This window comes from Podarcis cretensis, assembly GCF_951804945.1.
Source record: "Podarcis cretensis genome assembly, chromosome: 10".
NCBI lineage: Eukaryota > Metazoa > Chordata > Lepidosauria > Squamata > Lacertidae > Podarcis > Podarcis cretensis.
This window is the reverse complement of record NC_137179.1, coordinates 8,665,717-8,691,343: the sequence shown is the minus strand read 5'-3', so window position 1 is coordinate 8,691,343 and position 25,627 is coordinate 8,665,717. Positions and strand designations below refer to the sequence as shown.

The following is a 25,627-nucleotide window of genomic DNA, read 5'->3' as shown; positions in this document are numbered from 1 at the left end:
CACACACACACACACACACACACACACACACACACACTGGTCAGCCTGTGTGTGTAGCGCCAGAGGTGTGTGGGTCCAAGCCACACAGCATTTTCCCTCTCTGGTTTTGTTGGGAACTGATTGGAAATTTGGGGCCCCAGTGCCTTTAGTCTCTGAGCATGTAGGTTCCTGTGTGGACGTGAGGCCCATCACACAGTGACCAAGGAGCAGGCAAACCCAAGTTCTCCTCAATTCTTTCCCTTTGTTTGGACGCCTGTATTGGGGGCATTTCTGAACAGAACCCGCTGGTGGCATTTGTTCTGGATGTCTTAATCCAGACTTGTGCTTTTGTGACTTGGAATGTGCCTCCCAGATAGTTTCTGTTGCAAGACCAGGACTTTGCATATTATCTGTGTGGATTCTGGCATAGCATCAGGAATGCTGAGCATCTCGGCACTTTTTGAGAAGGGGAAAAATGTTCTGGTGCTCATGGGTTGCTGAGAAAAACTCGAAGGGGACGGCGCTGGCAAAAGGAGTTACGAATGCCGGGCAGTTAAGGGCCAATTTTCTTGTAGGAAATGTTTAATGGGGACATTTTCGCCGTGGTGTCTGGTTCAGTAGCGGCCTCTGAAAGGGGAGCGTAGGTGCTGTTGGGTATTTGGAATTGCTCCATGTATATATTATACATGTTAACAAAGATTAAATAATAATAAACCAGTTTCCTTACATGATTAATAGTCGGTGCTAAAACCATGGTAGGCCTTGCTTGGAAGTGATGCAGAGGCCATCTATGCTCTGATAATATCCCGTATAGAACACTGTAAGGCACTGAATGTGGAGCTGCTTTTGAAGGCGACTTGGAAAACAAGAACTTCTCTCCTTTTTAGAGCCCTGAATAGGCTGGGAACTGGGTATCTTAAAGGATGATCTTAGGAAGAATAGTTAACATAGTGCAGACAGACCCTTCTCTGAATAAGATGGATGGTGATTGGGAGAGGAGGGGATGGCTTTTCAGATGTGACCCCTTCCATGTAGAATCATAGAATCATAGAGTTGGAAGAGACCATTGAGTCCAACCCCCTGCCAAGCAGGAAACACCACCAGAGCACTCCTGACATATGGTTGTCAAGCCTCTGCTTAAAGACCTCCAAAGAAGGAGACTCCACCACACTCCTTGGCAGCAAATTCCACTGTCGAACAGCTCTTACTGTCAGGAAGTTCTTCCTAATGTTTAGGTGGAATCTTCTTTCTTGTAGTTTGGAACCATTGCTCCGTGTCCGCTTCTCTGGAGCAGCAGAAAACAACCTTTTTTGGAATTCTGTATGCAGAAAGGCTCATTTGGGACTGAAGTTTATGTGTTCAAGGTGTCTGTTGACTCACACAGGTTTTCCAGCAGGTCTAAGCTAGATTTACTGAGATGAGTTTTTTTGCAGCGCTGCTGTTTTTATCCCTGCTTGCATTTTATGGTTCTGCTGCGTGCGGCATTCTTACCACTGTTAAAGAGCTGCCCTTTTGTTAAACCGTCGAGTGGCATTAAAATGTGTTGAAGCATATGGGCAAGCCTACAATGTGGGAGGGGGCGGGAAGGGAAGGAATTGTTCCCAGTAGTGATGAGTGGGGATACCTGGAAGCACAGGAGGAGTCGGCAAGGGGAAGCTTAAGGTGTTATCTTGACAGATAAAGGCCATTCAAAGTACAAGGTGTTAGGATATTTCCGTTCCACCTTAAAAGGGAGCAGGCTTTGTGAGTCACAGAGTCTGCGTATTTCCTGTTCACAGGATGTTTCTGTTGTGTCTATGCTTTCGTTTCTCTCTGTGCCTGAACACGCAAGCAGGCAGTCATGTTTTTTCTTTGTTCTGACCAACGCTGAATAAACTTCTAAATAATGCTCTCCTGCGTGCAACTTTCGCTGTGCGAATTCTGCTGATAGAGCGTGCATCAGCTCTGGAATGTGGCAAGCTATTTTCTGGAGCTCGTGTTGCTAATTGCTGATACTGTATCCACGGGAGATCGATGGATCGTCCGGAGGCGACGTGGGGGCCATGATGGGCTTTATCTCCCTGGCAGTATCCCAACACAAGGGGGATGAGAAAAGTGAAGATGGGCATGCAGGGAGTCGGTAGACTTGTGCTATATAGATTAGCATCTTATGACACTTCCTAGCCATTTAACGTTCTCTTCCAGGGCTGGTCAACCTGAGGATCTCCAGCTGTTGCTGGGCTCCCATTATCCCTAGCCAGCATGGCCAGCAATCAGGACTGCGGGGAGTTGGAGTCCAGCAGCATCTAGTCAGCCACAGGTTCTCCAGCCCTGATCCATGCTCACCTACTCTAGCATTTCGTTTCCAACACTGGCCAACTATTATTCTCCAGACGAGGCCCATGAGCAGTGTGCAAAGTTTGCAGCCCTCCCTGTTGCTTGCAACTAACAAATGATATTTCGGAGATACAGTTGTACCTTGGAATTCGAACTGAATCCATTCCGGAAGTCCGTTTGACTTCCAAAACGTTCGAAAACCAAAGCGTTCCTGCAACCAATTGGAAGCCCTGTTGGATGCTCAGCTTCCAAAAGAACATTCGAAAACCAGAACACTCATTTCCGGGTTTTGATTGTTCAGGAGCCAAATCATTCAAGAACTAGGCTATTTGAAAACCAAGGTACGACTGTATTCTGCAATTCTGCTTCTGAAGTTCCATTTAGTTATCATGCCTAATAACCATGGATAGGCACCACTTCTCTTCCTCCTCATCCATGAGCTTTGTCTATTCCTAGTTTTCATTTCTTCCTCTTGCCTGAGAACCATCCTGGCATCGTTCTTCGGTATTCTGGCTCTTGTTCATTGCGGTTCACAATAGCTCCTTTCATTTTTCAGAGCAGCTTTTTTAAAAAAACGAGTGCTTATAAATGCCGCAAGTTTATTAGAGAAGGGTAGATGACAGCACCCAGGTAGTCTTTATTTGGCAAATAGGTAGTTTGAATCCTGATGGCGGTGGTGATGGTGCAAGCCGCTGCTAAACAGGTGCCAGCTAGCCATGAGTTGATGCCTGGCAACTCTGAATCGCTTCATCTCATATTGTATTGCAGGTCTTGTGTCTACAAGAACGACCAGGCCGCCAAAGAGAATCCAAGCAAAAGCCTTCAAGAGGAAGAGCCCTGCCCGCGTTTTGCACACCAGCTTGTGTATGATGAATTGCACAAGGTAAGCCCGTCTGGACACAGGGTGGGAATCAGGACCAACCATGCTAAGTATGTAGGGGCATTTGCAGGAGTGCCCATCCCAGTGCCAACGGAATGTGCAAAAGACCAGAGAAACGCCCAGCACTTCTAAGAAGAGTCAGTTGTTTTACTGGCAGTAATTCAGTTCCAGGAACATACATAAAGCATACAGTTGTAGATACAGCCTAGAGCCTCATTCCAGCATACATACTGTGCTCTGGCCCAGAGCAAACTTGCCTTAAACGCAATAGCCTTTATAATGTAGATTGTGCCGAGTCATTCTCACATGATTGCTGACTCATTCTCACATGTTTAACTAGCTGCAGGTGCAGGCAAACACACCCAAATTAAACAGCACACCTAAAGTAACCCTTCCTTGCCCCTTTTCTCTGCATACATAAACATACATTTACAAAGCAAGCATCGAGTGCAGGATAAGGTGGCACTATGGCACCAAGAGGAGCAGAACTGGGCTCCATTTTGATGCATCGGAGCATGCCCTTCTTTCTCTTTGCTGCTGGTGGCCTGGAGCTCCGGGGGTGGTGGGGTGGGCATCAGGCCAGTGCATACGTGTGGATGAGCTGTGCCATGGACCAAAAGTGTCCCCCTCCCTCCTCTTATAAAGTAAGTCCTGCCTATCGATGCCTGGCTTGTCTCTGGGAAGCCAGGCCAAATATAATGGCCACCAGGGGGCTGAGGATTGAGTTCAAGCCCTATGTGAGCCTTTTGATACATGTGTTCCCCCTAGAGGACAGGTGAGTACGTCACGTGACTGGGGCCCCAGAATCCAGCAGCTGGCATAATGATTTTCAGCGTATGTATTGGGTCTACAGGGACGCGGGGTGGCGCTGTGGGTTAAACCACAGAGCCTAGGACTTGCCGATCAGAAGCTCGGCGGTTCGAATCCCCGCGATGGGGTGAGCTCCCGTTGCTCGGTCCCTGCTCCTGCCAACCTAGCAGTTCAAAAGCACCTCAAAGTGCAAGTAGATAAATAGGTACCGCTCCGGCGGGAAGGTAAACGGTGTTTCCGTGCGTTGCTCTGGTTCACCAGAAGCTGTACGCCGGCTCCCTCAGCCAATAAAGTGAGATGAGCGCCGCAACCCCAGAGTCAGCCACGACTGGACCTAATGGTCAGGGGTGACTTTACCTTTACCTTTATTGGGTCTACAGTCATCTCTCTTTTCATTGAACTCATTGCAGTTTATCTCTTTCTTACTGCCCAGCTTGCTGTATAGTTTCTCATTTGACCAGTGGTGGTTTGCCAGAAATAGTTGAACAGAGGGTTTGTGTCTGCGCGTCCTTTCTAGACGCTGCATTGTCCTTTACCACAAACTAGGTGATTCAGAGCAGTTGTGGCTTTACTTCTCTGTACCTTGAGGGGAACGCAAGAGGCATGCGGGATAAACCCAACAACCTGGGCATGCATCACCCCACCCCTCGTCCCCCAAGCAGCTGCTCAGGTGGAGTTCCTTTGGGGGGGGGCACATCAAAGGTTGGGCGGGCTCACCCAGCCGTCTTGATTGAACCACGCTGGCGTTTATGACTCAACATGTCAATTCTTGTCTTTCAAGGTCCATTATTTGTTTGGAGGGAATCCAGGCAAATCCTGTTCTCCAAAGATGCGGCTGGATGATTTCTGGTCCCTGAAGCTTTGCCGGCCTTCGAAAGAATACCTTCTACGCCACTGCAAATACCTAATTAGGAAGCACAGGTACAGGCTTGCAAGAGACTGCAGAAGCGAGTCCCTTGGCATTAAGAAGCAAGAGTGTGTGGGAGTATGCCAGAAACCCTATGCGATTATTTTTTAAAAAAATGCTCAGCCTTGTTGCTTTAATAGGGCTCAAGGTTCCTTCCTATCGTCATCAAAATGTGTGTATTTTTTTCCTCTTTGAAAAAGCACGTACACCTTTTTTTTTTAAAGGTTCCCATGATCATAAAATCATAGAATTGTAGAGTTGGAAGCAACGGTCTCTAAGCATCACCTAGTCCAACTCCCTGCAGTGCAGGAATCTCAGCTTTTGAAATCACAATTTAGAGGCCTTAAGGCACATGGTTGGCAGGTATAGAACTGGCTCTGTGGAACTCAGCGCTCCCTGTGTCTTAGCTCTCCTTTGCAGCAGAGGTGCACCATTTCTCCACGACCCCATGAGAGGCTGTCCCCTATAAGTAAATGGTTACCAGCCATGATAGGTGAATGACTGCTGCCCTGCTGCCCAGCCATTGTGGTCCTTTCCAGAAGGAAAACTCAAGCGCTGCCATTTTCTTTTATTGTTGCTTCAGTGGGCTAGGGATGCACGGCACAGCCATGCAGTTCATTTTCCTCCTGGCCATCAAGAACAAGTGCAGCTAGGTGCTCCCTGGGAGTAAAATATTTGCATTTGTGGTGTGCATGAGCTTCAAGGTATGGGTTGTTTACGTCTGCAGCTGGAAGCGAGCGTAGCCGTTGGGAAATGAATCTCAAGAAGCAGACTACTCTGGATGCACTGCTTTCCCGACATACATGAGGGACGACAACAGTGGGACATGGCTGCAATTGATGAGACACCCCTGAGCACTGAAATTTCACCAGACTGCTCAGATACATCTGTTGTCCAACTGCCAAGGGGGAAAAATCAGCCACAGAACATTGAGAAATGAATGTTGCTGCCACAAAAAGAGTGACACTGACACACCTGGATGGTGACCCCCCCCCCCCCCAAGGATTAGGCGATGGGAAACAGGGCTACTTCTTTGACTCTGCTGGCAGGCTTCTCTCTTAATTAATAATAATAATAATAATAATAATAATAATAAGAAGAAGAAGAAGAAGAAGAAGAAGAAGAAGAAGTAGTTTTATTTATACTCCGCCCTCCCCAGCCAAGACGGGGCTCAGGGTGGTTAACACCAGGTATAAAACAATTGATTAAAATACAACTTAAAAACAAGATTAAAATATAACATTAAAATGCAGCCTCATTTCAGTAGAAGCTCAAATCAAAAACTTTTTGGGGATGAAAACGTCAAGTCTTCACCAAGGCCAACTATCCAGACTGGTCCTACGTGGGCAAGAAAAAAAGCCAAGGAAGTCCCCAAGTAGGAGTTCCGTCACAGAAGGAGAAAGGAAAAAAGGAAAGAGGGGAAGGGGATCAAGGTGATTCGAAGCCAAAGGCCGGGCGGAACAACTCTGTCTTACAGGCCCTGCGGAAAGAAATCAGATCCTGCAGGGCCCTGGTCTCATGAGACAGAGCGTTCCACCAGGCCGGAGCCGGAGTTGAAAAGGCCCTGGCTCTGGTTGAGGCTAATCTGACTTCCTTAGGGCCTGGGGACTCTAGGGTGTTGCTATTTATGGACCTTAAGGTCCTCCACGGGGCATATTGGGAGACAGTTTCCATCCCAGCCAGCCCTTAGAATAACTTTCTAACTGGTGCCTGTCTTTGCTTGCCCCCCCATCCACTCCCCCCTTTTCCCCTCTGTGCCTTTTAGATTATAAGCCTGAGGGGTTGGGACTGACTTGGACTTTAAATGATCTGTAAAGCGCTCTGGGAGCTTTTTTTGGTTGAAGGGCAGGATAAAAATGCTAAAAACAGATAAGATCACAGCTACAATGCGTATGTACAGTGAAGAGCTGGAGGCATGGCAGCTGAATGCCTTTCTGGTCCAGCATCCATTTCTCATAGTGGCTAACCAGATACCGTATTTTTCGCTCCGTAAGACCATAAGACACACTTAGTTTTTGGAAGAGGAAAACAAGAAAAAAAAAAATCCCAGAAGCCAGGACAACAATCGGGATCACAACACAGTGATCCCGCTGGCTGTCCTGGCTTCTTGTTTAGCCTTCATACCCTGCCTGGGAGAGGCTGTGCACGGCTAAGGCTCCCCCAAGAGCTGTGCTCCCTTTAAAGAGTGCATGAAATGTGTGTGCGACTCTTGGGGGCTTTTCCCCAAGGAGGGAGAAGGGACTGACGGGCTGCACCTTCTCCCTGCTCAGGGAAAAGCCCCCAAGAGCCGCACACACGCTCCGCGCGGCTCTTTAAAGGGAGCGCTGAGCAGAGCCTCCCGCCTGCATTTGCTCCATAAGACGCACATGCACTTCCCTCCTTGGGAATCCCATTCTCTGGTATTATTCTGAGGCATACTGCCTCCGAGACCAGAACAACCTGGCCACTATAAGGAAATTTTGCCCTTGGGTATGTTCAGTTTCCACCTCTCCATTTTGATTCTCTGGCCCCATATCTGCACAAACTTATTATCCCAAAATACAGACGTGCTTTTACACTTGCAAGACTGGATGTTTTGCCATCTGCGGTACTTGAGGGTCGATTCCAAAAGATCCTGCCTGAGAAACGTTTTTGCCCCTGTGGAGATTGTAGCACCGAAACAGCGGCACATGTCCTCCTGTCCTGTACGCTCTACAAAGACCTGAGGAACGAGATCATCACCCCACTCGTACTAACCATCCCAGGGCGCTCAACCACTGCCACCATGTCCTTTCTTCTATCAGATCAAAAAGAGCAGATAACAGCAAAGGTTGCTAGGTTCATAGCCGGGGCAATCAGAATAAGGGCCACTAACTGACGGCTGATTCAGGACGTTAAATTCACTTATGTGATAGAATGCCTGGTTTTTGTAGTTATTCTAACCCTATAATGTATTTTATTCTGCTTTATGCGTTCGTTATTTGCTGTGGCTTCGGTTACACAAACGAATACCATAATCTTCGTACAACAACAAGGCAAACCTGAAGCTACCCAGTAAAATAATGAATCGAGGTTGATATTCTCTCTTCCTCTCGCTGCCCCACACCATTTCCCAGGAATCCCTGTTGTGGCCTTGTTGTTGTCTTGCCTCTAAGGGAAGCATTGCTGTTGCAAAGCATCCTGATTAAAACTTGTTCAGTATCTTGATCGCAGTATCAGCAGCCTGTGTCCCTCCCAGATGTCTCTGGACTCTGTCTCCCATCATCCTTGAACTTTAGCCATGTTGGAGTTGAGTCCAGTAACATCCAGAGGACTGCAGGTTCCCCATCCCTGACCAAGGCCAACCTTGCATGCTGAGTTGCCAAGATTAAAATGGGTGGGGGGTGCTTGTCTTCCTGGGTTCCTTGCAAGGCGGCGAGATATAAATTGAAACAGTTTTGCTCAATAATTTATTATTTACCAAGTAATAATCATGGAGAGCTTGTCTTGTGCATTTTGGGGTTTCTGTGCCTTTCTGAAGACAGCATTTCTCAATGAGTGGCTTCCTGTGACGTCATAGAGTTGCAAGGGACCCCCTGGGTCATCTAGTTCAACCCCCTGCAATGCAGGAATCTCAGCTAAAGCATCCCTAACAGGTGACCATCCAACCTCTGCTTAAAAACCTCCAAGGAAGGAGAGTCTACAACCCCCGGAGGGAGACTTATTTCACTCTTGAACAGCTTTTACTGTCAGAAAGTTTTGCCGCATGTTTAGTCGGAATCTCCTTTCTTTTGTCACTTGAAGCCATGGGTTCGAATCCTAACCTTCCAGAACAGGAGAAAACAAGCTTGCTCCATCTTCCATGTGACAGCCCTTAAGACAGGTGCAAGTAAACTTGCCCCTCTAGATGTTTTGGGACTACAATTCCCATCATCCCTGACCCACTGGTCCTGTTATCTAGGGATCATGGGTGTTGTAGTCCAAAAACATCTGGGGGGCAGAGTTTGCCTATGCCTGCCTTAAGATATTTGAAGATGGCTACTGTATCTTGTGAGGGATGCGGGTGGCACTGTGGGTTAAACCGCAGAGCCTAGGACTTGCCAATCAGAAGGTTGGCGGTTCGAATCCCCACGACGGGGTGAGCTCCCGTTGCTCGGTCCCTGCTCCTGCCAACCTAGCAGTTCAAAAGCACATCAAAGTGCAAGTAGATAAATAGGTACCACTCTGGCGGGAAGGTAAATGGCATTTCCGTGCGCTGCTCTGGTTCGTCAGAAGCGGCTTAGTCATGCTGGCCACATGACCCGGAAGCTGTACCCCGGCTCCCTTGGCCAATAAAGCGAGATGAGAGCCACAACCCCAGAGTCAGTCATGACTGGACCTAATGGTCAGGGGCCCCTTTACCTTTACTATTGTATCTTGTGCAGAGTTGTAACGGATTCTAAGGATCATCTAGTCCAATGCACAAATATGCAGCTGCCCCATATGGGGATCGAACCTACATCCCTGGTATTATCTAACCAGTTGAGCTGACTTAAGGTTGAGGCTTGGCCTTGTTTACCATTCCTGTAGCTAAATTTCCACAAGGACAGATGGCCCATAAAATAATTCCATTTTAGAGGCTGACACTGACATCTCTGGCTATATTTCCTTCCCCTCAAAAGAAGAACCCTTTCCGGGTGCAATGATGAAAGTTTTGTTTGCCACCTCAGTAGTTTGAAAGCACTATGGAGTGGGTGGGGGGGGAACCTTGTTTTGAACTGGATTGCCCCTACTGTTTCATATTGCTTCAATCAAGGCAAAATCCAAATAAATCCCCCCTGATCTAGCCTTCTCCCAAACACCTTTAAACTTGAGCCCTTGTTTCGCACGGAGGCCTGAGCCTGAGCTCAGGCTTTCATCAGGCAGCCTTGCAGAAATGACCCCGGGGTAGCTTTGCATCACTTAAGTAGGTGATAGGCTATTTCTTTTTAGCAGCCGAGCTTTTCGAAAGAAAGATCTCTTAAGCCGCCTCCAGGAATCTGTAAACTATAAAGCCTTTGCCTTGCATGTCTCTCCCCAGGTTTGAAGAGAAGGCCCAGACAGACCCTCTAAGTGCCCTGAAATACCTGCAGAACGACTTGTTCGTCACCGTAGACCACTCTGACCCAGAGGAGACAAAAGAGGTAAGGGGTAGGGAGATTGGCTAGCTTTATTCAATATGATATGATAATCTTTATTGTCATTGTCCCATACAGAACAACGAAATTGGAAAAGGAAAGAGAATCTACATAAGACACTCAAAACCAACGAGCCTGCTATCCCTGCCATCCCATCCCTAAAAACTCTGAAACCCCATTTTTAAAATACAATATACTCCCATAGAGACTCCTTACACTGCATTTAAAACCAGATAGAAACTGTTTCTCAGGCGGCTAGTCCTAGTTTTTATAACCCTGTACCTTCTTCCAGAAGGCAGAAGCTGAAAGAGATCATTTCTGGGGTGTGCACTATCCTGCACTATCTTCAGCTTTCTTATGGCACCTGGAAGCATAGATTTGATCCAAGGTGGGAAGAGTGCACCCAATTATTCTCTCCGCAGTCTTTACAACCCTGGACAGCATTGTTTTCCCCCTGACCATGCAGCTCCCAAACCACACACAGAGACCATAAGTCTTCCCATTGATGTAGGAAGGTTCATATTGTGGCATTCCCAGAGCGACCTGGCTGCCTCCATGAATTTGTGCCTGCAGATGCAAAAACCGCTCAAGGCCAAAGCCCCTTGGTGCCCTGGCTAGCGTGGTGGATGAGTGTCACAGTTCCATCTCCTGAAAAGTTAAATATGCTCTGCATTTGGATGGATTGATATATCAAGGCTTCCTTTTGAAGTAGCTTGTCCTAGATCTCTTGCCCTTACATTTTTTATTTTTTCCATCTTCAGCTCCTGACAGTGGAATGGCCTCTTTGTTAATTTGCAATGTGTCGCATGCATTGAAAACACACTACAGTGGACGCTCGGGTTGTGAACGTGATCGGTGCAGGATGCATGTTCGCAACCTGCAGCGTCCGCAACCTGCAGTGGCGCGTCTGTGCACGCACGGGTCGCGATTCGACGCTTCTGTGCATGCGCAAAGTGCGATTTAGCTGGGAGTTTCAGCACAACACTGCCTGGAGGCCCACAGGTTTCAGGGAAAGCTTTACAATGCAATTCTGAGTGAGCGTATTAACCACGGGCCAGAGAGAAGCTTTTGCCTCACTTGACACTCGCTTATGTTTCTCGTGGGAGGTCTGTCTTGCAAATTGCAAACGATAACTGCAGAAAAGGTAGAATTACATATCAGAGAGAGAGAGAGAGAGAGAGAGAGCGCCTGACGTTAATAAATGGAAACTAGTTCAGTGGCTTGAGGCCACGCAGCCAAATGAAACAAGCGCTGTGTTCTGGACAGAACAGTTTTTGGCCAGGCATCTGATTAGTCTAATACGGTGTAAATGAAAGATCCCAGAAAGAGAAGGCAAATTTGTTTTTTTAAAAAATGAGTGTTAAAATGCAACTCAGAAATAGGTCCCATTCAGTTCCATGGGATATACTCGCCAGTAGAACTGCAGTCCACAGTTATAGCTTACTTCCTGGAGAGAACTTGCAGATGCCCCTGTAGCCCCTGATGGTTGATGGTTTTGAATCCTCTGTTGCTGGCGGTATTTAAACCCCTTTAAAGAGGCAAAGCTTTCTGGAAGCAACTAGGATCTCACTTGGGGATGTCTTTAAACTGCTGTGGCCATTCAGTGGGGACTGAAGCAAAGGTCCTCCTAATCCAGCGTCCTGTTTAGCTTTGGTGCCCTACAAAATGCCCCCTGGGTGCCGTCAAGCAGAATATGGGCCAACAACATTTGGCATTCAGGCGCTCCGCACAAAGCTATTAATATGGACTGTGCAGTTGTTCTGCCATGTGTGTGTGTGTGTGTGTGTGGCGCATGTGCGTACATACACACACACAATCTGAAGAAGTGTGCATGCACATGAAAACTCATACCAGTAACAAACTTAGTTGGTCTCTAAGGTGCTAATGGAAGGAATTGTTTAATTTTTTATTTTATTTTCAAGAAGTTGGCTGTCAACGACGCCCCTCTTGGTACCATGTACATCTGAAGGCAGCTGATCAAGTAGCATCCCTCTGCCATGTGGTCTAGCTTTTAACAAGCACAATTCAAAGTGTTGGTGCTCACCTTTGAAACCCTAAATGGCCTCAGGCCAATATACCTGAAGGAGCATCTCCACTCCCATCGTTCAGCCCGGACACTGAGGTCCAGCTCCGAGGGCCTTCTGGCAGTTCCCTTAGTGCGAAAAGTGAGGTTACAGGGAACCAGGCAAAGGGCCTTCTCGGTAGTGGCACCCGCCCTGTGGAATGCCCTCCCATCAGATGTTAAACAACTATATTACTTTTAAAAGACATCTGAAGGTAGCCCTGTATCAGGAAATTTTTAATGGTTGATCTTTTATTGTGTCTTTCATATTTTGTTGGGAGTCGCCCAGAGTGGCTGGGACAACCCAGTCACATGGGTGGGGTATAAATTATAAAATTATTACTGTATTTAACTCAACACCTTTTTGGGGAGGGGGCACCAGGTTGGGAGAGGCTGATTTCAGCTGGCTTCCTCCACAGCCCAGGGAAGTCTGCCATCTACATAAAACTCAGCAAGAGAGCAAGCCATTTCAAGGCTTGCGTTAAGGATGCATAAATCTGTCCTCCTAGCTTTTGCCTGACAAGAGCACGGGTCTTTCTTTCCGTCGTAATAGCTGAGAGAGTCCTCATGCTGCCACTGCCTATATATCTCCATTCCGACGAGAATCGGGCTTCATATTTTAGTCTGGCTTCCTTGCAATGAGCAGCGTTTTTTCTTGATGGCTTGGCTGCGTTTGTGAAATGCCAAAGATGACAGCACAATAAATTGATGCGGTCAGAAAGACCTGGTTTTAAATTAGAATTCCTTAGCAATAGAACATTAATCCTCCGTGTGGCGGCATTAGATGTGTCAAGAAACATTCCCCCCCACCAAAAATAAAAAATAAAAAAAATGAACCACCCCAACCTTCAACCAAAGTGATTTCATTGTTGTTGATCAAGAAGCCTTTATGCCCCTCATGGGAACATGTTGAACCTTTAAAAATAAAATAAAATAACATCTTGTTTGTTTTCCTCTCCAGTTCCAGTTACTTGCTTCAGCCCTCTTCAAGTCCAGCTCCGACCTGAGCACTCTGGGTGAGTACGCTTCAGATCAGCAGGAATTGGTGCTTTTCAAAAGCCTCTGTCCTAAATCCCCAGAAACGCCATGGGAATCAGTTTCAGGCTGTCGGTACTCCAGACATGGGACGGTGGTGTTAGCCACACAAGCGCGGAGGGACCGGTCAAAGCAAATTAACTTGTGCCATGTCACCCTGGCAGCCACCAGCAAGCCTTGCCTCATGGAGGCGGGGGCAGAGACTGACGCTCTGCCTGCTGTGGCAAAGTGTGTCACTCAAGTGCATGAGCTCAGGCTGTTCTTCCCGATCGTGGGCACGTTTCTCTCCTTGGGCAGCGTGTCAAGGAAAACAGCAAAGTTTTGAAACTTCCCAGAACCAGAAAGTCTGGAGTTGAGCTCCCAAAACTATAATAATCCTCTGTTCGCATTCCCTCTGCCGTGACCCCCTGAAGTGACCACTTTTTATAACAGCAACTTGAGTGATAGCTGGGCCTCTTGCCGGGGGGAGAGAGGTGAGACCCCTGCTGTAAAAGCAGGGTTTGGACTGCGCAAACTGCATCTTCCTCCCCTCCCATGAATTGCTAATCTGCAAGGTAGAGAGCAAGACGAGCATCAGAATCGAAGGCTTGTTGGCAGTGCCGGATTTACGTATAAGCTAAACAAGCTATAGCTTAGGGCCCAAGTCTCTTGGGGGCCCCCAAAAAAATTAAAGAAAAAAACACCTGGATGTACATTTCCAAAATATAAGATAAAAACAAATAAAATACAACCTACATACAGCAACAGTGTTTTGTGTTGTGTAGGCTCCTATTTTGTTACGTGCAAATGGCTTTAGATACCTATTAGGTCCATAAATTACCATATAGCGTATATTCAACACAGAAAAAGCGACATTTTGTTGTTGGCAAAGGACAGCTGGACATATAAAGGGCCCCATTACCTTCAGTAGCTTAAAGTAAAGGTAAAGGGACCCCTGACCATTAGGTCCAGTCGTGACCGACTCTGGGGTTGCGGCACTCATCTCGCTTTATTGGCCAAGGGAGCCGGCGTACAGCTTCCGGGTCATGTGTCCAGCATGACTAAGCTGCTTCTGGCGAACCAGAGCAGCGCACAGAAACGCCGTTTACCTTCCCGCCGGAGCGGTACCTATTTATCTATTTGCACTGGCGTGCTTTCGAACTGCTAGGTTGACAGGAGCAGGGACCGAGCAATGGGAGCTCACCCCGTCGCGGGGATTCGAACCGCCAACCTTCTGATCAGCAAGTCCTAGGCTCTGTGATTTAACCCACAGTGCCACCCATTGTGGCTTAGGGCCCCATCAAACCTAAATCCGGTCCTGCTTGTTGGCATTGTAACTTGAAATGGAATGCGAAGACTAGAGTCAGCCTTCGAAGCTCGATCCCTGTTGGGGTCCTCATTCCATCAGGCTCTGTTTAAAGTGCTGTGGGAACTGCTGTCCCTTGGATTCACCCCACTGTGCTGTTGCCTGTTGTGTTACGAAAGCCTTCAAACTGCTTAGGGGGAGCACAAAGCCCTCACCTCTGGTTCTGGCTGGCTTACATTTGGCCTTGCTCCTGTGGCCTCAGGGCAATTGCGTTCCACCGTTCCATCTTGTGGGATGAACCGGCAGGATGAATTTGTAGCTCTTACGTTTGGCTGCAACTCAGCCTTCCCCATTCTGGCCTCTCCTCTGGATATTTAAGGCTGCAGGTTCCCCTTCACCCCCGGCCAGCATGGCAAACCGTTTTGCAGTCCAAAAATACAATAATCAAAATCTGGGAAGCCTGGTTCAACATTTCAAGGGCATCTCACAGAGTCCAAGGATAGGTTTGTTTACAGCATTTGGTCCCTTGTGTGATGTACACAATGTGCAATGGCACTTTGTTGGCCTGTCATCCAGCTGTTCCATCTTAATTAATATCCCACTCCCCTCCCCCTCTATTTTTGGGTGGCGGGGGAGGGGGGGGTAAAAGTGAAAGTTTAGTCCTCTTTAGACAAACTCTTGGAGAAGGCTCCTAAGCATTTATTTGGAGCCAACAGCTTGTAAGCTTTTACAAGCATAGTTGCATAGTTTACAAGCATGGTTGCATAGTTCTGGTGCACATTCCTCTGGCTACAAACTATGCAGCCTTTTGCTAACTCAGCAGTAGATAAAAAAGAAGTTACGATTGTGTATGAAACCTATAATTTGTTGGACTGTACAGGATATGGGTGGCGCTATGGTCTAAACCACAGAGCCTAGGGCTTGCTGATCAGAAGGTCGGCGGTTCGAATCCCACAGGGTGAGCTCCCGTTGCTCTGTTCCTGCTCCTGCCTACCTAGCAGTTTGAAAGCATGCCAGTGCAAGTAGATAAATAGGTACCGCTCCGGCGGGAAGGTAAATGGTGTTTCCATGCGCTGCTAGCTGTACACCAGCTCCCTCGGCCAATAAAGCGAGATGAGCACCAAAACCCCAGAGTTGTCTGCGACTGGACCTAACAGTCAGAGGTCCCTTTACCTTTTTTTACAGGATATCTGCCTAACAAGCCATAATATAATTCCTTCAGATTGTATCCAAGAAAAAATATAGCCATATATCTTAAAAAAAATCTAGAAGCATTCACCCATCTTTGGCTCTGAGGAGCCTCAGTTGCATATATGAGGCTGAATGTTCTCTTTTTAAAAAATGATTTTTGATTTCAAGTAGCAAAACATACTCATGCAAGGAAACAGAGCTTAGTAGTGTAAGGGAAAGAGACAGAAACAGCTCTTGATGGCTGTAGTTTCCGATGTTCCAAGAAAGGCCGTCAAATGAAAGTGTCTCTCCATAAGGTTCCATGAGTCTGTGTAGGGTGAAAACCATGTTTGATTGTGTTAACAAAGTCAATAAAAGGATACCGTGTTGTATAAAAGGTTTGAGTCTTCCTGCCCCCCCATGCAATCAATGTTTCTTTCGTTAAATGCTTAATCTGTCCATAAGGACCATACTTGTGAAATCCAGGCTTCAGAAAGATACGTGTTTAAAGTTTCCCCGTTTTTTCCCCAACTGCTGATCTAGCTGCAGTTAATAAATGCTGGATGAAGTCTTTAATGGCTCTGTTCTTAATCTGAGATTGCAGGGCTAATTTAGGCTCCGGGTTCTAGTGATTGTCCCATTGTTTGAATGGGGCTGTATTTTCCATCTTTGCAGTTACCTTGTGGGGGGTTGGCTAGGGCAGGTGCACGTGTCCCAAGACAACCAGTGGGCTGCATGGCTGAGGAAGGGCCAAAAACCTTATACGCAGAAGATCTTGGGTGTGGCTGGGATCAGTCCTTGCCTGAAACCTTGGGGAGAAGCTGCCAGTCACTGGGGACCCAGGGTGGGGAACATCTGAGCAAACGGGGCCCTCCAAGCCTGCCCATTTGCCCTCCCCCTGCCATTTTCAGGGTGTCACGCCCACTACATGGTTTAAAGGAGAAGCACAGAGGTTGTTTGTGTTCGTGTGTTTGAAGGAACGCTCCCTCTCTGTCAGCTGATGGGTGATAGGAAGTGTTTGAATGCAAAGATGTTTAGCAAGAGCTGTTTGAATGCCCTTTGCAGTCCCAGCAGTTGGGATTTCGAAGCGGATCATCACCTGTTGGCAGGTGGGCAGCGCTCCCACCTTTGTCCTCCAGGAGCGTGGGAGATAAACATCTAGAATACACACCTGGGCCATGTTTCCAACGATTCTTCTCTTCTTCCTCATCTCCAGGGTTTTCTGACGTCGACCATATCTACGCCCAACGGACTCAGCTCTTTGATACCTTAGTGAACTTCTTTCCCGACAACATGACGCCGCCCAAGGGCAACCTGGTAGATCTCATCACCCTGTGACAGGGGCGCTGGCTGGACATGTGGAAGGAGGAGGGGAGGGCAGCAGGGCGGGGGCCGGGAGAAGGACATTTTTTGCTTTTCAGTATTTTTAATTTGTGTGTGTGTGTGTGTGTGTGTGTGTGCGCGCACGCCTGCCTTGATTGACTGAGCGACTGGCGGACTGCACTATAATAAGAGTAACGTGGTTTCAGAGCAGGGAGGGGAGGTGGCTTCACGGATAAATACCAAATGGGCTAATAAAAGGCAACTGATGTACTTCTGATGGAAATACATACATAGATATATTTTCTGACCTTGGCTTTTTAAAAAAGTGAATGAACATTGATGAGAAGAAAGCAAATCACATGGTCACCTGAGTTATGTATACTTACCAGTACCCCTTCCCTCCCACCACTTGTTGTGTGTGTATGCAAAATGAAGTCTTGGAGAATTTTTTTTTTGGGGGGTGGTGGGGGTCATTTGGGTTTTATTTGGGGCCTCATTGTAATTTTGTTCCAACGTTTGTCTGGCTGAGTTTAGCGTTACTTCTCGGCGTTTGTGAACACCGGCAGTGGGTTCTGGTGTACGCAAGGGGTCCGTGTGTGCGTCTCTCTCTGTGTGGGCTTTGATCATAAACTGCAGCCATGACCTTGTCGGAGGAAAAGCGAAATCCAAGAAGGAAGCTTAGCCCCCTCTAGCGGGCAACTTTTAGATCTTGTGAAGAAGAATCAAATAGGAGCATAAACACAGTTCGGGAGGGAACTACTCTTGAAACGCGAACTCGTGTGACAAAATGACAACAGCCCCACTTCTGCTGGGAAGAAGATACGAGTGGGGAAGTGGGTGGCGCTTGAATTTTCCCCCACTGCCACAGCTTTTGTGCTAAAAATACGCACACAGATACCGCCTTCCAGGTACATGTTGGTGGAGATAAACATGTTGATGGAGGGAAGTGGGATTTGGGGCAGTTTTCAGCAGAGGGCAGGGGGGAAAGTTTGAGCAATTTGCTCCCCTTCCGAAGTAGCTTCCTTCCCCCTCGTTTTTAAACAAGAAGCAGCTGCTGCAGTTTTTGCATTCAGTTCATGTATGATGAGTAGTTCCACCCCTTGGTTGGTGCTACCACAGTTGCCTGGCTTCTGGGGTTTTTATTGCTTTTTGTTTTTAATGCAGTCTGATCCCACCTTAGCCACGCGCCATCCAGAAACCTCAAAAGTGAAGAACACTGGCCACACCTGCATTTCGTGAACTTTGTATCCATTCTGTTTTTCAAACAGAATCTTGTAAGTAGGCATTGGGCAGAGCTTGGGGCAGGTGTCTGCTGACCTTCCAGATGTTCGGGGCAACATCTTCCATCATCCTTACTAAGCATTGGCTTGGCTGACTTGGGGTTGATGGGAATTGTAGTCCGAAACGCTGGCTACCCTCTGGTTTAGAACTTCTATCTTCTACGCCCCACCTCCCCGCAACTTGCACAGGTCCATCCTAAGCTCTGTTGAATTTGCCTCTTTGCAAACACAGGTTGTAGGGGGAAAAAAGTTTGCTGTTTTTCACAAAAAAAAAAGTTTGCTGTTTGTATTGATATAGGCTGGTTGCTTTTAAACCCCTCCACCTTGTTCATCCACTCAGTGACCTGTTTCCACAGGAATTGCCTGAGTTAACGCCTTAGCTCTGGCCTGAAAAGTTGGGGGCAGGCATGGGGCAAAAATCCCACACCAACAGGCAGTCTGTGCAGACAACGCAGCTCACGTATCTCCTGTAGTCGTAATGCTGGGTGAGTTGAAGAGGGCTGTGCACATGTTGGATGTGCATTTACCTCCTCTTTAGATGCTCATGCAGGTTTGCCTGTCATTAGACACGCTTTTGATAACATAAGCACATGAATTTGAAAGCAGCTTATTCCTTCCCTTCCACCTCCCCCAGGCCTTTACACTAAAACTTCAGTACTAAGGTGTGTATTGCTAGGTTTTGGGATGCTCGCCCCATCAGTAAGAATGCGATCCCCAGATACATGCAGTTTAAGTAGACAGGGTTAAAGGCACGCACATGCTTTAAGAATAAGTTAGTGCTCGAAATTCCCCAGCGGCCAGTCACATTTTGAGACTGGCAACCGACCTTTTGTGAGCAAGTGGAGATGTCTTGTCGCCAGGTTTGGCTACTGACAACTCTTCTCTAGTTGGATGGTGCTGCTGCAATGCCACATCAGCTGGCTTGCGGGGCAGTGCAGCACCAAAGGAGACACCTCTTTTGGTATTGAACTGCCCCACAAATCAGCTGGCTCGCGGAGCACCAAAAGACATGCCAGCTGATTTGTGCAAAAAAGAAAAGAAAAGAAAGAAAGACGACGACTAGATATTTGGTTGTGGCGCCCATAAGTTTAAGGGGCCATTTGGGGAAGAGCCTGCAAATCTGAGTTTCTAATACTGCTTCTACCTCCCCCAGGTTTTACACCAAAACATCAGTACCAAGATGTGTGTTGCTAGGTTGCAGGATGTTTGCCCCCCAAAGTAAGAATGTGATCCCCAGATAAATGCAGTTTAAGTAGACTGGGTTCATGGCAAGCAAATGCTTTAAGATTAAGCAATGTGATAGCTTGGGAGGATGAAGGTAAAAACCAGATCACAGCCCCCACCACCACCTGTTTCAGCAACAGTTCTCATGATGGGAGGGCCATCTTGGTGAACAGGGCAGAGATGAAAACCTCATGCCCAGAAGCCTTTGAAATGGAAGCTGCGGAAGGTTAAGCTGGCATGTTAATTCCCTGTGCTGCACCGTGCAGCCCTTTTGCACAGGGGAAATGTGGGGAGGGAGGGGGCTGGGGAAAACGCAAGGGGGTCGATCTTTAACTATTTCTAGGTGCTTGTATCCAGCAACTTCCTAGGCCTCTAGAGCCAGTGTGGTGTAGTGGTTAAGAGCGGTGGACTCGTAATCTGGTGAACCGGGTTCGCTTCCCCGCTCCTCCACATGCAGCTGCTGGGTGACCTTGGGCCAGTCACACTTCTCTGAAGTCTCTCAGCCCCACTCATCTTGCAGAGTGTTTGTTGTGGGGGAGGAAGGGAAAGGAGAATGTTAGCCACTTTGAGACTCTTTCGGGTAGTGATAAAGCTGGGTATCAAATCCAAACTCTTCTTCTTCTTCTTCTTGGCCACCTGAAAAAGCCCCCGACACTGTGGGGTGCCCCCTACCACCCAGGAGTGGGTGGCAAGTTCTCCTCCCTCTCTCATAACACTGGAACTTCCAGGTCAAATTAAAGGAGGTACTTCTTCATGCAGCATTTCGCCAAATGGTGGAACTCACTGCCACAAGAAGCAGTGGTGGCCACCATCTTGGATGGCTTTGAAAGAGCATGGCTTTGGGGTAAAGGTATCAATGGCCACTAGCCAAGACAATTACGCTTTGCCTCCATAGTCAGAGACACTAAATGCTTCTGAATACCAGCTGCTGGAACCCCCTGGAAGGGAGAGTGTTGGTGTGCTTGTGTGGATTTTGGCTTTTGATTTTGACCCAGCTTAAGCGGTGGACTCGTAATCTGGGGAACCGGGTTCGCGTCTCCGCTCCTCCACATGCAGCTGCTTGGGCTAGTCACACTTCTCTGAAGTCTCTCAGCCCCACTTACCTCACAGAGTGTTTGTTGTGGGGGAGGAAGGGAGAGGAGAATGTTAGCCGCTTTGAGACTCCTTTGGGTAGTGATAAAGTGGGATATCAAATCCAACCTCCTCCTCCTCCTCCTCCTCCTCCTCCTCCTCCTCCTCCTCCTCCTCCTCCTCCTCCTCCTTTCAAATTATGCTGGTCTTCACAAACAATGCACTTCCCCAACTTAGTTATTTGCATCACCCCCCCCCCCCCAACATAAGTTTTTTGAATTTTTCCATTTGTTCCCCGCTTCAGCCTGCATATGATCAATATTTTCAGCTCTTGGGGAAGTTTTAGAGTTGGAAAGGACGCCAAGGGCCATCTAGTCCAACTAAAGAATCTCTGGCAGACGGCTGTCAAACCTCTTCTTTAGGAACCTCCAATGAAGGAGAATCCACCACCTTCTGAGGGAGTCCATTCCACTGTTGAGCAGCTCTTGCCATCAGAAAGTTATTCTTAATGTTTGTTTAGTTAGAAACTCCTTCCTTGTAATTTGAATCCACTTGTTCAAGTCTTACCTTTTGGAGCTGCAGAAAACAAGTGTTCCACCTGACACACTTTTAGATATTTCATAGAACTGTAGAGTTGGAAGGGACCCGGGGGGTCATCTAGTCCAACGCTCCACAATGCGGGAATCTCAGCTCAAGCATCCATGACAGATGGCCATCCAACCTCTGCTTAAATACCTCCAAGGAGGGAGAGTCCACCACCTTCTGAGGGAATCCATTCCACTGTCAAACAGCTCTTACTGTCAGAATCTCCTTTCTTATAACTTGCCTCAAGTCCCACCTTCCAGAGCAGTGGAAAACAAGCTTGTTCCATGTGACAGCCCTTCAGATATTTGAAGATGGCTCCCATATATCCTCTCGGTCTCCTCTTTTCCAGGCGAAACATACCCAGCTCCTTCAACCGCTTTTCATAAGGCTTGGTTTCCAGACCCTTGATCATCTTGGTTGCCCTCCTCTGCACACGTTCCAGCTGGTCAATATCCTTCTTAAATTGTGGTGCCCAGAATTGGACCCAGTATTTCAGGTGTGGTCTGACCAAGGCAGAATAGAGTGGTACTATCACTTCCCTTGATCTGGACACTATACTTTTGTTGTTGCAGCCTAGAATAGCATTAGCTTTTTTGCTGCTGCATCACATTGTTGAATCAATATTAAGCTGGTGGTCCACCTAGACCCCAAGATCCTTTTCACATGTACTGCTAGTAAGCCAGACGTCCTCCATCTTGTATTTCATCATCTGGTTCTCCCTGCCTAAGTGCAGAACCTTACATTTGTCCCTGTTGAAATTCGTTTTGTTAATGTGAAGATGGCTAGCATCTCAGCCTTCTCTTCCATCTATATCAAGCTCCCTCAAACGTTCCTCATAAGCACTTCCCAACCACATCAGGTTTGTAAAGTGTAGGAAACCAAACAGCACATCAATATCAGGCTTTCGTTCCATAAATTAAGTGGTTGAGGCTATGTAACGAGGAGGGAAGAGGAATATATAATCTGTATTAACCTGCTCCGTGGTATTTGCAATATCATAAACATGGCTCTTAAAGGTTTCTTTTGTGTTGGAGGAGATGTATTTTTGCCTCCACAGATTTTCCCCTTGGAATAGTGAACAGTAAAACGCCTACAGGTCTCGAATGATTAGGATTCCTTTTGTGCACGTTGCTCCGTCGTCATGAAAACACTACAGCTCCCGGCTTGTTAAGGTGCTGCTGCTTCATTGAACCTCACATGCACACACCGGTGTAGATGCTTGTGTCAAGATCTTGTCTTACTGTCAGCTTGAAATCGGTGTTGGTTTCTTAGACGTGCGTTGCACGTTGGCTGGGTCTGTACTAGTTCAACTCCTCTGTCGACCCTCCCCTCTCCCCAGAGAAAACGTTAAAAGCTGAAGTCCCAAGTGGTGGGCAGGGAGGCAGTTATTTCCAATTCCAAACACTACCCCAACCCTACTTCTCAATATTATTTGGAGGAAACTGCCATTATGAATGAAGTGGTGTGAAGTTATCAAGGCTTCTCCTTGTAGGATGTACCTTGGGAGAACTTGCCCATCAGTGGATCTGCTTGGTCCGCTATCTATAGTCTGCTATCTGAGGGCGTGACCATAAGGGAGGTGTAGGGGTATAAATAATAAAATGGTTAATTGTTATTATTAAAATGTCCTCCAAAGCTGAGCTATGGCAGCTTGTGCACTTTTGGGAAAGGGATCTTGCTAGATGCATTTTAGAGTTGGGATGGGCAAGAGGTAGATGGGGAACTGTTGGCTCTGGGTGATTTTTCAGTAGAGGGGGAAAGGGTTTCTGACAACAGCAACAAGAAAGCTCCCCTCTTCAGATTAGGCTGCTAAGAACATAGGAAGAGCCCTCCTGGCTGTCCAGGTCAACATCTTGTTTTGCACAATGGCCAACCACATGCAGGACACAGCACCCCTAAGAACAGTTGTGGGAAAACCAGGACTGGATTTCTGCCCAAAAAGACTGGAGTCAGTTCTGAGACCAAAAGGTTTTTTGTGGTCTGCGCAGATGTTTAGCAGAACCTTGTTCCTTCAAAGTGTTTCACAGTGTTTTGCACTTGGCTCCTGAGGTTCCTTGTGAAAACCACCGTTCTTGTGAGCCTGAAGATGGCTTACACCTGGTTAGCAGAACCTTGTTCCTTCAAAGTGTTTCACAGTGTTTTGCACTTGGCTCCTGAGGTTGCTTGTGAAAACCACCGTTCTTGTGAGCCTGAAGATGGCTTACACCTGGCTTTAGAGACTCCCAATTCTGGTATGGATGTATGGATGTGGAAGAAAACAGATATTAAAAAGAAAAAAAAACCTGAAATGGGGAACAATTGGGGATCAGAGACAAGGTGGCCCCAAGACATGGTTCCAGAGGCACAAAAAACCCCCAAGCACTGCCACTCACATGTGCCCATCTGGATTGAAATCTACCACAGCCCCACAAACAGCTGGTGATACCATTTTATTTCTTTTTGGACTGCAACTCCAGGTATGCTATCTGGGGCTGTTGACAGCTGTAGCCAAAAAATCTGGATTTACCAGCTTGGGAAATGCCAATCTTCCAGGAAGTTCTCTTGGAGAAACCTCACTGGAGTGGACAGAACAAAGTTTAAAAAATCCTTCCAGTAGCACCTTAGAGACCAATTAAGTTTGTTATTGGTATGAGCTTTTGTGTGCATGCACACTTCTTCAGATACACTGAAACAGAAGTCACCAGACCCTTATATATATTCTGTTTCAGTGCAGGCGAGGGTTTATAAGAGTCTGTGCCCCAGTGGAGTCAGACATACCCATTTCCTACCCTGTTCCCCGTAATCTAGCTCCCGATCAGTCCACCAGCAGGGATCAGAGGCAGCGGTTTGGTGACGCCTGTGGCTAGGGCTCTGGACTACTGATTCTGCCTGCATTGCGGGGGCGGGGGGGGGTTGGACTAGATGACCCTTGGGTCCCTTTCAGCTCTACAGTTCTATGATTCTGCCTTCCACGCCAGGAGAGACCTGAACTGCACTTAACACGGGACGTTTTGCATGACTCGAAATCTTCCGCCGGGTGAGCCGAGAGTTAAATCCTTCTTTCCTTCCTTCTACAGTGACGTCTTCAGGGGAGGGTGGGATTTTTGGAGCCGAGTTGTGTCATATACTGTGCTCACTGCTGTTGGCTGTTTTCGGGTACTTCCTCCCCTTTTTCTCAGCCTGCAGTATAAATTTCCCCTCGTGTTCTCCCCCCGTCCTCCCTCCTCCTATCTCTGCATAAGGAAAATGGTTGTGACCCCAGGTTGAAGTATTAAGGATTGCTTTGGAATGATATGAGAGCATTTACCAATGTAGAATTATGCTGTATGTAATGTATATACGGAGAGAGAATGTATTTTGTTCATTTTTTTTTCTTAATAAAAACAAAAATCAATGCCCATCTTGTCACTGGAATCACTTCTTGCAGCGCTTCGGTAGAAATTTTGGTCTTGCTGCTTAGTTACCTAGCAAGATTTAAAACACAGACCTCGATTTCAGAGGAAGAGAGGAGAACTAGCCCTGCTGTGACTGTGTGGAGAGAGTCTCTTCCTTTAAATTCCTAGGAGTTTATCTCAGTGAAGACTTTACTTGGAAAATAAATACAACCCAGGTGGTTAAGAAAGCCCAACAGAGACTCCATCTCCTCAGAGTATTGCGAAAGAACCATGTCAATCAACATTTGATGATCTCCTTCCACAATAGAAAGTGTCCTTTCATACTGCATCACAAGGTGGTACGCTGGTTTGACATCATCTGATAGGAAGTGCCTACAGAGGGTGGTGAATACAGCACAAGATATTATGGGCTGTCCCATGAATCCGCTGGATGAAATGGCGGAAGAACGTTGCCTCAGGAGAGTGAGGAAAATTCTCAGGGATGATTCACACCCTGGTCGGCACTTTCTTGATCTCCTGCCCTGAGGCAGAAGATGTAGAAGCAGGATTAGTCGCACCAACAGGGTAAAGAACAGCTTCTATCCGTGGGTTGTTAGGCTGCTGAATGAAAAGATAACAACAGGGCAACTGACTTTGGGGGGTGTGCTTCAGTAAATGAGGGGAATTAAGACTAAGAGAGCTGAGTGGGGGGGTGCTCGTGTAATCTTACTGCATACAAGTTGTACAAGTGACAATAAAGTATTTCAATATGTAAATGTATCACAAATCCATCCAGTTGGCTCTCCTCTTGCAGCGACTGCTGTCCAGTGTTAAAAGTCACTTGAGTGTGCATCCATTGAAATGACTGGACGAGAACCTTTCTCAGGCTGAGGGCCACATTGACTTCTAGATCATGTGCTAGCGGCCACTGGCCAGTGGTGGGGAGAGGGAAGCAAAAATAGGTGGAGCCATTGGGTAGAAATTTTATCTTTGCATATCAGGCCCCTTTTTGTAACCACACGTCCTTGCCCACATGTACATTTTGTTCCCCCCACCCCTTATAAAAGGAATCTTTCATTTCCAGACATCTCACTTCTCAGTTTTGAGATCCAGGTATAAACCGGCTTAATCGGGCAAGTTTAAAAACTGGAAAAGAGATTTTGCAACATGAGAAAGTCGTAAGATTTCCCAACCACCGCCAACTCGTGTGACCATGGGGGGAAAAGAAAAAGA

At 47.3% G+C, this 25,627-nt stretch overlaps 1 protein-coding gene and 1 long non-coding RNA gene across 3 annotated transcripts in view; one reads left to right on the top strand and one right to left on the bottom strand.

Annotated features, from left to right (window-relative positions):
• Positions 1-18,401, top strand: part of MKLN1 (muskelin 1) — a 95,891-nt gene extending 77,490 nt beyond the window's left edge. For both annotated transcript variants that reach the window (XM_079992465.1, XM_079992466.1), the window contains 5 exons: positions 3,064-3,178; positions 4,767-4,906; positions 9,910-10,012; positions 13,030-13,084; positions 16,775-18,401. In XM_079992465.1, the coding sequence (XP_079848591.1) occupies positions 3,064-3,178; positions 4,767-4,906; positions 9,910-10,012; positions 13,030-13,084; positions 16,775-16,896 (535 nt within the window). In that variant the 3' untranslated portion in view covers positions 16,897-18,401. The remainder of the gene's footprint in view (positions 1-3,063; positions 3,179-4,766; positions 4,907-9,909; positions 10,013-13,029; positions 13,085-16,774) is intronic.
• Positions 16,982-25,616, bottom strand: LOC307225308. Its single transcript, XR_013842855.1, has 2 exons — positions 23,248-25,616; positions 16,982-23,138 (listed from the first exon to the last, which is right to left on the bottom strand). It is a non-coding gene; the product is annotated as an uncharacterized lncRNA (long non-coding RNA).
• Positions 25,617-25,627: the final 11 nt, after the last annotated feature.